The 11,081-nt window shown below is 39.9% G+C and overlaps 1 protein-coding gene across 2 annotated transcripts; it reads left to right on the top strand.

Annotated features, from left to right (window-relative positions):
- The first annotated feature begins 104 nt into the window (after positions 1-104).
- mdm2 (MDM2 proto-oncogene) lies at positions 105-10,920 on the top strand. 2 transcript variants are annotated; one of them, XM_071502768.1, is made up of 13 exons: positions 105-263; positions 2,134-2,172; positions 3,769-3,836; positions 3,924-3,998; positions 4,270-4,403; positions 4,577-4,626; positions 5,086-5,144; positions 5,605-5,698; positions 5,786-5,979; positions 6,066-6,209; positions 6,429-6,500; positions 6,580-6,766; positions 7,000-10,920. In XM_071502768.1, the coding sequence occupies exons 3-13, from the start codon at positions 3,786-3,788 to the stop codon at positions 7,464-7,466; spliced, it is 1,527 nt and encodes a 508-aa protein (XP_071358869.1). In that variant the 5' UTR covers positions 105-263; positions 2,134-2,172; positions 3,769-3,785; the 3' UTR covers positions 7,467-10,920. The 2 variants fall into 2 exon arrangements, with proteins under 2 accessions (XP_071358869.1, XP_071358870.1); XM_071502769.1 differs by lacking the exon at positions 2,134-2,172 and having other exon boundaries at positions 124-263.
- Positions 10,921-11,081: the final 161 nt, after the last annotated feature.

Below are 11,081 nucleotides of genomic sequence, written 5' to 3'. Positions count from 1 at the left end.
TATAAAATGATAATTTATTGCTTATTAAATATTTTTGAGGTAAATTCCATCTACTTATATTTTTAAGTTGTTAAAACGCATAGTTTTAAATCGCCTGGGTGCAGGCTCGGTTTTGAGCCAGCAGGGGCGCCGTACAAACAAGTCTAAACAACGAAGCCGTCAACAGACCTACAGTTAGTAGCGTAGTTATTAGTTCAACGGTCCGACAAACTGGAGCATTAACGCCGCTTTGCGACACATTTTCACCAAGAGCAGCTGAAAAGGTCAGTAATTAATGGTTAAACTTAACTACGTCTTGGTTTAATGCTGTAACCTTAACAGCAGCACAAGTTAGCAGGTGGTTAGCGGTGTGCTAGTAGGCCGCAGAGCCTCGGGGTTTCCTGGCTGAGCTGAACGGACCGAGAAGCAGCGACGCGGCCGCCGTTTGCCGATACGCTAGATTCCGGTAGAGTAAAATGGTCGAACACATGTCTTAAAAGCTTGAAAAAAGTGAATTCACCACTGCTAAAGGTTTCACCCGCGGCTCAAGTCTTGGTGTTGGTACAGAGTTTATTTTATTTACACATAAATCGTTCAACGTTAGGCTGTTCTCACATGTGAAGTTTAGAAAGCAAAACAACGGCTACACGAAGCTGTTGCCACGCCGCTTAACTTAATAATAATACGTTATTAAGTTATTAATAATATTGTGCCTTCAACGTTAGGAATTACTTTCGGTGGAGAAAGCTAGCTGCCACTTTTACTCAGCAAACTTGTGCATCAAACTGTACGGTGAAGGAAATATTTGACTCATATAATTGAAGTTTGGCTGGTCCTAAGTCTGTTAGCTGTGTGAACTGAGGTTTCTGATCATTAATCTCCAGCCTGTGCGTGTTAACATGTAGTTAAATGCATCCTGGTGATCAAAAGTTGAACCTGCCTCTTGTCAGCTGTGTTTGTGAAACAGAAAGTCAGTGAGACTGAGGCAGAGCGGGACAAGTCCGGGCATATTTTCGCTGCATGTGTTTGTTGTAATAGTAACTGTCCAACAGCTGACTCATGCTGTGTGTCAGCTGTTGGAACAAGTCATCGTTTCTGTACAGTCACACAGACCGCTGCCCGGACAAATTCACCCTGAAGGGCCAAACAGTGCCAAACAGGGCCAGACGAGGCTAACCAGTGTGGGCTATGTCTGGGCAGGTTGTGCGCAGGTCCTTAAATACAAGTGTTTTCACTGTGCTTGAGAAGGTTCATATCTAGGGCTGCAACTAACTAGATTATTATGCCAATCAGTCTCTCAATTAAATAATTCATTTCTGTCAGTGAAAATGCCTGTCAAGGTTCCCAAGGTGAAGTCATGAAATGAATTGTTATGTCATGTTATGTTGTAACAGCTGACCAAAACCTGGAAATATAAATTTTACTATAATGGTTAGTCAATTTAATGTGAAAAGAGAATATTGAATAATCACATTTGTTTGCAATTAATTGTCTGTAATCGACTAATCAATTAATTGAACAATTGGTGCAGCTTTCTTAATATAAATTGTTTGTATCAGCCTCACACCATTTCCGATATTTTACATTATGAAGTAATTTTTCCAGTGTTTTTGGTTTAACATGAATCTGCAGTTAAATCCATTTGCTGCCAGGTTTTAAACAAGAAAACATAATTATAAACTGTTTAAATGTTTTGGGTGGGAGTAAATTGACTTAAATTGGATGCCCAAATAAATTATGTGGGAAATTATGCCAAATTGAATTTTCACCCAGACCGCACCACATTCCCTTTAAAGCCTGAGGAAAAGCCTGCTGCACCCTCAAGTCAGGCCAGTATCACTTTAGTCCTGGTTACCACTGGTTACTATCAGCCTGGTTAGTGTGGTTATCCAGGAGATGAGTCATCCTGGACTAGTCTCGGCATGTCTACACAGAACTCTCTGATTAAATCAGCTGGTACAGTCAGTTTACACATGAACATACAACAGGCTGCTGCTGACTCAGCCATGAGTAGCCCTGTAGTGATAGGCTCCAGTTAGGCTAGGCCAGGACATTAGGCTGGTCTAGTCCTGACATGTCTGAGCTGCTCTATAAGAGGCTGCGGCTCTGTCCTGCCTCACTCTGACTGCACTTTATCTGCTTTTACTTGCACAGGATGGAGAGCTGCTGATACCTCTCACTCTGTATATACAGGTAACACTTTGATGTCTGTCAAATTAACAATTGAATAATCTGTGCATGTGTTAAATAACTATATACTTGTAAGATTGATTTGCAACTGATAAATAACCTAACTTGATAACTACTGATATTGTAAGATTTACTAAGGGCTGGATGATAATTATATTTCTCTGTCAAAGTTAGGGCTGCAGCTAACACTTACTTTCATTATCATTTAATCTGCTATTTATTTTCTTGATTTATCCAAGAACCATTTTGTCAATAAAATGTCACAAAGTTGTGAAAACTGACAAAAAAGCATTAATTTCTCACATTTGAGAAGCTGGAATGAGCAAATGTTTGCATTTTTGCTTGAAGGATTAAAATTAAATTCTATATATAATAATAATAATAATAATAATAATAATAATAATAATTCTGTATATAATTATTCTCTATTATCAAAATAGTTGCAGATTAATTTTCTGTCAGACTGTCAGATTGTAGACCTAATCAAATTGAAATGTAACTGTATTTTAACAATATCATGGTATTGTTTTACCAAATTGTGTTTGTTAAATGAATCGTTCCAAGAAAACGTTATTTAAAAACAATGTCAGTAAGTTTTACTTAGGTTTTTTTTTTTGTGTGTTTGTGTTGATGTAATCGATAATAATGAAAACAGTTCTTTGCCACCAGTCTGGTTATTTATGTGATTTTTTCTCATACCTGTCAAATGGTGATTGGCTTGCTGATATAATGTCATCAAGTCATTCCTCTGAGAGGTTACATAACACAATACTGAGCACTGATGCAGATGTAATCAACAGGTTCAGTGCAGGTGTACTGAGGTACAAGAGAATAAACTGACAAGTGAAGTTCAGGTGTAAGAGTTTGTGTCGTTCTTGTGCTGGATTGAGGTAGATTGTGTTTATTTTTTACTGGTCCCTGGGTGTATGTAAAACCCGAACAAAAACTTACCCATAAACCCCAGCCAGTCGTTTTATAAGATGCTTACTGTGACTCTACCGCACCATTGTGTGTTGTTGATTAAAGACACATGAACAACACACAAACTGCTGCATCAAATCAACATCTGGAGCTCATGAAGCTCAGAGTTCCAGCATTTGGATCAAGTGGTTTGTGATGAATCAGGTGTAAAAGTCAGTTTGTTCTAGCTGTGTCCACAACAATCAATATCGATCAATAATCAGCATTTCACATCTGCTCAGCTCGTTTCCAGGTTGGAGCGACAGGTTGTGAAAATGAATTGGGCTGGTTTAATTCATGTTAGTGTGAATAAGGCTTCCACTGGAAACTAGTATTTTTCTCCTCCAACAACAGCTGATCACAGATCTGAGGTGAATCTTGTAATTTCTAGTAATTTTTAACTTTATTTACTGAACAATAGAAGCTTAACTCAGTCAGACTGGATAGTGGATTAGAATTTGATTTGGTTCAGATTTGGTGAGAGGATTTGATACTGGATCTGGATTTGATGAAATGCTGTTAAAACCCAACTCCACTGTTATGTAGGGTTTCAGTCTTGTATTGATCTTTATAATAATCCATATGATCTTTAATGATGTGTGTGTGTGTGTGTGTGTGTGTGTGTGTGTGTGTGCGCAGGAACAATCAGCTTCACTATGTCAGCTGACGCAAACCTAAGCACCGACACCAGTGATGACAACAAACTGGTGAGAGCCACTGACGTCCTTACTGACTGTTTACTGTTCACTGACTGTTGATACTGTGACCTGACATTTTCCTGTGTGTGTGTTTAGGTCAGACCAAAGGTGGAGTTCCACTCGCTGCTGCAACATGCAGGAGCCACTAAAGATGTTTTCACCATGAAGGAGGTACAGCTTGTGTGTCCGTCAGTTAAACTGATCGGCTGCATTCGTCACTGTGGTCAAACTGTAGCTGTGATAGTTACTCTCTACTTAATCTGACTTATTTCAAACTTTACAAGATGCTTTTTTTAAGATGTAAAATCCACTAATTTGCTCAATTGGTATTTTTAAACAGTTAATATCAAGAGGAAATTTGGACAGTTGAATAGCTTTAAGAATCCTAAGGAAGTTTATTTATAGGGCAAATATGAAACTATTTGTGATGGTCCTCCTGCAGGTGATGTTCTACCTGGGTCAGTACATCATTCAGAAGCAGCTGTACGACCAGAAGCAGCAGCACATCGTCCATTGCTCCCAGGATGCACTGGGGCGGGTGCTGGGAGTCGACAGCTTCTCTGTTAAAGAGCCTCGGTGAGAGAGAGAGAGAGGGAAAACTCACGCAGAGGAAGATTATAATTGTTGTTCAGATTGTTCCTGTTTGTTTGGTTCTGCCACTATTGTGAAACTTCTGGTTTAAACCTAAAAAACTGTGTCATGATGCTTTATGTTGCTGGTGAGGTAACAAAAACATGCTCATGTTTCAGAGTGCTGTTTGCAATGATCACCAAGAACCTGGTGGCAGTGAAGAGCCAAGGTAGGTTTCTCCTTCACTCTCTGTCCTTACAGTGGACCTCTTATTAACCCTTTCTACTGAGCAATTAACTGAAGAATATTGATTTAACATTTAGTAGATGAGAATACTTTTAGATATTTGATTACTTAAACAGGAAAAGGGAAGTAAAATAGGCTCTATCTCTTGGACCTGTCACAACAGGGAAGGAGTGTTAGGCCTGTTATCTGTTTCCATCAGCAGGATGTTGTAATGGAGATGATGTTATTTCTGTTGCGTTTCTGTTTGCTTGTGTAAGAGAAACAGTACATCTGAAAAAACCTTCAGTCTCCTGACTGTGGTTGTAGACGACCTCACGGCAACATTAGCTCGGAGCTAAGAGCTGTGGTTTTTTTTATTATAGAAAGTCATCATGTGAGAGAACACTTCTCCTGCCTGCTGCTCAGATTCTGACAAACCCAACCTTTATTTCTCTCTCTCTAGAGTCTTCACCGAGCCTGAATGAAGCACACAGCACGAGTCAGACAGACAGAGGCACAGAGGTGAGACACGATAATACAGTTCTGCTGTCACAATGACCCGCACTCTAAATATTTTAGCAGCTTAGTACTTTGTTTATGTCCGGAGCACATAACAGAATGTCCCACTTTTAGGTCGAGTTTGAGACAGATTTTAGGTTAAATGCTCTGAAAAAGATTAGCAGTTAACTGCAGCAATCACAGTGCAAAGATTTTTATTTTTAGAAATAACTGAAATATTATTAATGCTGAATTCAGCAGAAGACACTAACACTTAACGTCACGCAGCACAGTCTTCTACAGGGCTTATAATGGTTAATTATTGATTTTTCAGTGGAGTTTGGTGAAATAGAAAACGTATCTTAGTGACTTCAGCAGGAGTTAATAAGTTTATTGAGTTATAAACAATCTTTGTAAAAAATCACTACCACTACTACTGGGAAACTGAATTTGAGTTCCAAATCCATGTGTTTGTGTTTTTTAGGAGGCAGATTCTGAAAGTCAGTCTTCATCACCAGACAGGAGGAGGAGGCGAAGGAGGCGGAGGAGGAGGAGGAGCTGCAGGAGCAGTGACCCAGGTGAGTCTGAGGCGCTGCCACATCACTGGTTCTCACAGACAAACCTGTGAATAAGTGACTTAAACTCCAACCACCTGATTTCCTCAGGACCCTCCCACAGTGTAGAGGATGATGATGATGAGGAAGAGTCAGAAGAGGAAGATGAAGAAGAGGGTAAGAAGAGGAGGAGGTCTGACAGCTACTCCCTGACCTTTGATGACAGCCTGTCCTGGTGTGTGATTGGTGGATTGGGAAGTGGGTGTGACAGACACAGCAGCCAATCATCGGACTCACACAGCACAGTGAGTATTTTACACAGACAGGCTTTGTTTTATTCATCTGGAGTTGTTGTATTGATTTATAACATTGTCACTGTGTGTGTGTTCAGTCTGGGAGGTCAGAGGTCACGGTCCCAGCCTCAGTCTCAGTCTCAGACTCAGACAGCGACAACTTCAGCGTAGAATTTGAGGTCGAGTCCGTTGATTCTGATGATTACAATGAAGATGACGCCTCTCTGTCAGCTGATGACCAGGTAAACACCTCGACCACTTCCCCTTTGAATGAGTCTGACGTGCTCTACAGATAATTAAATTCAAATTGCCTTAGAAGAACAAAGAGCCACACACTAGGATGGGGAAGTCATGGAAATGGGGAACTCATGGAAATGGGGAAGTCATGGAAATCCAGTGGCCAAAATATGTATGAAACTCCGCCCCTCTGTTCACCTGTTGATCTGTCTGTCTGCGTCCAGGTGTATGAGGTCACCATCTTTGAGGCAGATGATGACGACTCCTTTGATGAAGACACAGAGATCACTGAAGCTGTGAGTCTACTCACAAACACACACATAGAAACAAACACACACTTGTTGTTTCAGTCTAACAGGGTGTTTCCTCCCTCAGGACTACTGGCGGTGTGCGAAGTGTGACGAGTTGAACCCGCCTCTCCCCAGAAACTGTCTCCGCTGCTGGACTCTGCGCCATGACTGGCTGCCTGAGGAGTCCCTCAACGCAACAAACTCCTCCCCCTCCAGCCCTAAAGCCCTGCCCATCAAGCCAACCAGCCAATCAGCAGCCAAAGAGGCTCCAGGTACTCAACTGTTTATGTTAATAAGTATTATTATGTACGACTGAGTCTCTATATAATTTAATGTATTTAATAAATAATTGTTTATTTTTATAAAGTGGTATTAAAAAGGTAACAAAGTCTTAGTTTTAATTTACCTACAGAACCTACAGAAACCTTGTTTTATTTTGAAAGGGGACATTATGTTAACCACTGGCTATTGATGACTGATTGATTGATTGATTTGTCTCCTGAAGGTTCTGATGTAGAGGAGAATGAAGGAGTCGATGTTCCAGATGGGAAAAGAGCGAAAACTCCTCCTCTGCTGTCCCAGAGTCTGAGTGACTCCACTGCCTCTGCTCCAAACTCCCAGGATCTCATGTCTTCCTCCCAGCCCTCCTCCTCCTACTCCTCCATGGACTCCCAGGAGCTTCTCCCGTCTTCCCCCACCGCTTCGTCTCCACAACCACCACCTCCTCTTGCTCCTCCACCCATGATCCCCGAGTTGGAGCGCACCACGTCGGCAGAGTGGCGGCTGCCGGACTCCTGCCTGGACCCTTGTCTCATCTGTCAGTCCCGGCCAAAGAACGGCTGCATCGTCCACGGACGAACCGGACACCTGATGTCCTGCTACATCTGCGCCAGGAAGCTGAAGAAGAGGAACAAGCTGTGTCCGGTCTGTAGGCTGCCCATCCAGTCTGTCATCCTCACCTACCTCAGCTGAGACTCCCAGTCTGTCCCCACCCTCTGTCTGTCCTCACCTACCTCAGCTGAGACTCCCAGTCTGTCCCCACCCTCTGTCTGTCCTCACCTACCTCAGCTGAGACTCCCAGTCTGTCCCTACCCTCTGTCTGTCCTCACCTACCTCAGCTGAGACTAGTCTATCATATTTAGACCTTTTCCACTACAGGAACTTAAAGACGCATAAGTTAAGGTGTAGTCATTGTCACAGATTCCTCTCTTTGGGTTGTGTTGACAGCAGTTGGGGTGTTTAACTGGCCTAAAGAAAATGTAGCAGCTTCACTTATTCAGATGTAATATTTATTCCAAACATGCACTGATTTCCAAGTGTGGAGAGTTGTTGATATGACAGGTACATTGGTTGTGTGTATGCATGTATGTATGTATGTGTGTGTGTGTGTGGTTTGTGATGACTGCTACAGGAAATAAAAGAAAAGATAATTGCTTCACAGTGTCGTCATATTAGCATTTAACATTGGATATCAGTTCAATATCAATATCATCAATTGAACGCAGTGCTACAGCGCTGACGTCCACAAGTAGAAGATCACATGACCAGGCTAGATGCCAGTTTCCTCCAATATGTGACACAGTTCAAGGATTTCTTTCACTAGTCTTAGCAACATGACTGGGAACACAGGCGATCCACTATTGTACAACCATAATAACTAACTTATAAACTACATTAGTACAGTAGTTACAGGAGAACATTGTGGGGTAAGCTGGTAGCCGGCCAATTATCACATCAGCTCCTGAACATTACGTATGACGACTAGTATCACATGTCGCCATGAAACAGAACATTAGATCTTATTGAACAGAACTTACATGGTCACAAACGCACACTGCTGCAACGCAGGATTTAACTTGCAAAACAGAGCAGCAGAGTAATTATACACAGTGGAGCCTGTCGGAGGGCAGTGTGCATGCTCACAAAGCCTGAGGCAGAAAGAGGAGTGGCGTGCTGTGATATCACACATCGTCCAGCAGGGAATTTTACACAGGTTGGTTGGATATTTTCAGAATTATAAACTGCTCAGAAGTGAGTTATTTTTTCTTTAAATAGCGATTGAGTGTTGAGCTGCAACGATTTTCAACAGATACTTATCTGTCAACTAGAGTCAGTGCTTCTCTCCATCATATGATTTTAAACAACATATCATTGGACTGTTGGTCTGATAAAACAAGACTTCATAATATATTTCTGACACTTTATAGACTATATGTTATTATCACTATATTTTTTTGGGTGGGTTCTTCTGTTCATTTAGTGTCACCTTTTCAATCATATCAAAACTGGTTGGTTACGGGTCGATAAGTTCCTGTGGTGGAAAAGAGCTACTTGCTAATGTTTTCATGCAACAGATGCACACGGTGAGGGTTAGCCATGTTCATCCCACGACGACTGTTCATGAGACATTTGTCAAATGCTGATCTCTGGTAAAACTTTAGTTCAGCCCCGTAAACTTCACAGTAACTATAGAATTACATTGAATAATTATAAATATAATTGAATATTCAAATAAAAGTTCAGTTTCACTTTTCTGCTTAGACACATGTCGGCACTTTCTGCTTCTCATCATCTGTGTCTTATTACCTCTTTTCAGGAAGATGTTCAATGGATCAGTTGGGTTTAATTCTTATTTTACTCATGAAAAGACCAAAAGCAACAACGTGATGTCTCAGTACTTTGTGATTTAGTTTTTTAGTAGCAATGCAACAGTTAGTTTCATTATTGTTAAATCTGCCTCAGGTAACTGATCAATCATTTTATTTATTAATGGTCAGAAAATTGTGGAAGAAAAAAGTTCTTTATAATTTCCCAGAGCCGAGGGTGTTTTATTCACGCATCTTGTTACAGTCCAACACCCAGAGAAATTCATTCTACGATGATATAAAACAGAAAATCTGCAAATTGTTTTATTTGAGCTGAAGCAGCAACGATCAATTGAACTATTTTGGTTTTTCATTTTTTTCAATCAACAATGTTCTGGTTGCAGCTTCTGCAGATTTGATGCTTTTCTGTGTCACATTTTCACTGTGACTGAACCAGATGTTTGAAGATGTCACCTCGGGCCAGTGCAACAAGCATTCGTCGCTGTTTTTTGACATTTTTAGGTGAAACAATTAGAGAAAATTAACTTGCAGATTAATTGACAATGAAATACATTTTTTAGTATTAACTAGTAAATGTTTGACATTTTAATCAACTATCAAACTATTTGCTGATTAATTAAAAACCCAAACATGATAACAACAGTAGAACATTCATTGTTGCCTTTGGTCTTTTTATGGGATTTGTTGACAGAATGTCACCAAACTTGTCTTTTAAATGATGCTTAAACGTCAACGTGATAAATTATTTTACATTCTGAAACAGAAACGATCTTTGTCCTCAACTGCCTCAGCTGAACCTGTCACGCTTTAAAGGAACACTCCAAAAACATCCCGTCTCCCAGCTCACCCACAGTCAGTTTTATCTCTGGGTCAAGCACAGACGATGCTTTGTGCAAAGACTGGAAGCAAACGGCTAATGTAGCACCACTCAACAGTGAGCTCCTATAAATACAGCCTCCAGAAACTTTAGGAGGGTGTATTCACTCTATCTTTCGTCTTCTCATCTGAATTCAGGTAAAAGGCCAAATCGGGACTCCCCAGTGTGTTGGATTGTTCCTTTAAGTCTGGTCCAGACATCCGGTAACGCTGTATTTGGTAACGTTTTATTTTACTGGTCTGTAATTTCCTGGAAAGAATTCTGTAATGTCATAGGTTCATTCACTATCCAGCTATTATTGGTAGTTTTACTCTTCAAAGGATAGAAAAAGAAGGTGACCTAAAAGATTTTCTACAGTAGCAATTATTTTGTATTAATTATTGATAAGTGAAGAAATTAAACACTGTTTTCCCCATAATCAGCACCAAATGACATAGTTCTCTCCAGGCTTCTTGTAAAATATTTGCAAATTATTCAAAAATTATGGACCCATGAAATAAAGCTTTACCCTTTATTTCATGAGTCTGTAATTTTCTTTCATTGAGTGTTTCCTGGAAAGAAAATCTGGTTCTAAATATTGTAAAATTTGGAATTTACCTGAAAGAAAAACTATTTACTTTATTATAAGAATGTGATTTGCCACATATTTAATTTGTATATTTGCACTGACTTTTAAACTAAACATTGTCTCTAATTTTCATATAATCAGTTCTTTCCAGGAAACTTCCTACAATGTTATTAGAGAATGAGTAGGAAATTACGGCTCCGTAAAATAAAGTGTTACACAACATCATTAATATTTATTTGTTTATTTAAGATGCTTGTAAGTTTATTTAAGCTGACACTTTTCTATGAGCTTTTTAAATGAGAGAAATTTAGTGAAATCTATAATTTCTTGTGCAGAGTTTTGTGTGAACTGAATAAAGTTTAACTTGACATATCAGCAGCCTGTCATTCATTTGAACTGAGAACACATTACACAGTGGGTTCACTCAGCAGAATTTACAACAGAAAATTAAGTACTCACCATGCAGGCGAAATTGGATCATTATTATTGATGCAGCCATATGTAAATAGTGTTTTTCCATTTTATATACTTTTGAG

Source organism: Trachinotus anak, unplaced genomic scaffold (assembly GCF_046630095.1).
Source record: "Trachinotus anak isolate AG129_WGS33_773 ecotype Australia unplaced genomic scaffold, CSIRO_AGI_Tana_v1 ptg000018l, whole genome shotgun sequence".
Lineage (NCBI taxonomy): Eukaryota > Metazoa > Chordata > Actinopteri > Carangiformes > Carangidae > Trachinotus > Trachinotus anak.
The sequence above is the reverse complement of the archived record's forward strand: the minus strand, read 5'-3'. Positions and strand labels throughout refer to the sequence as shown.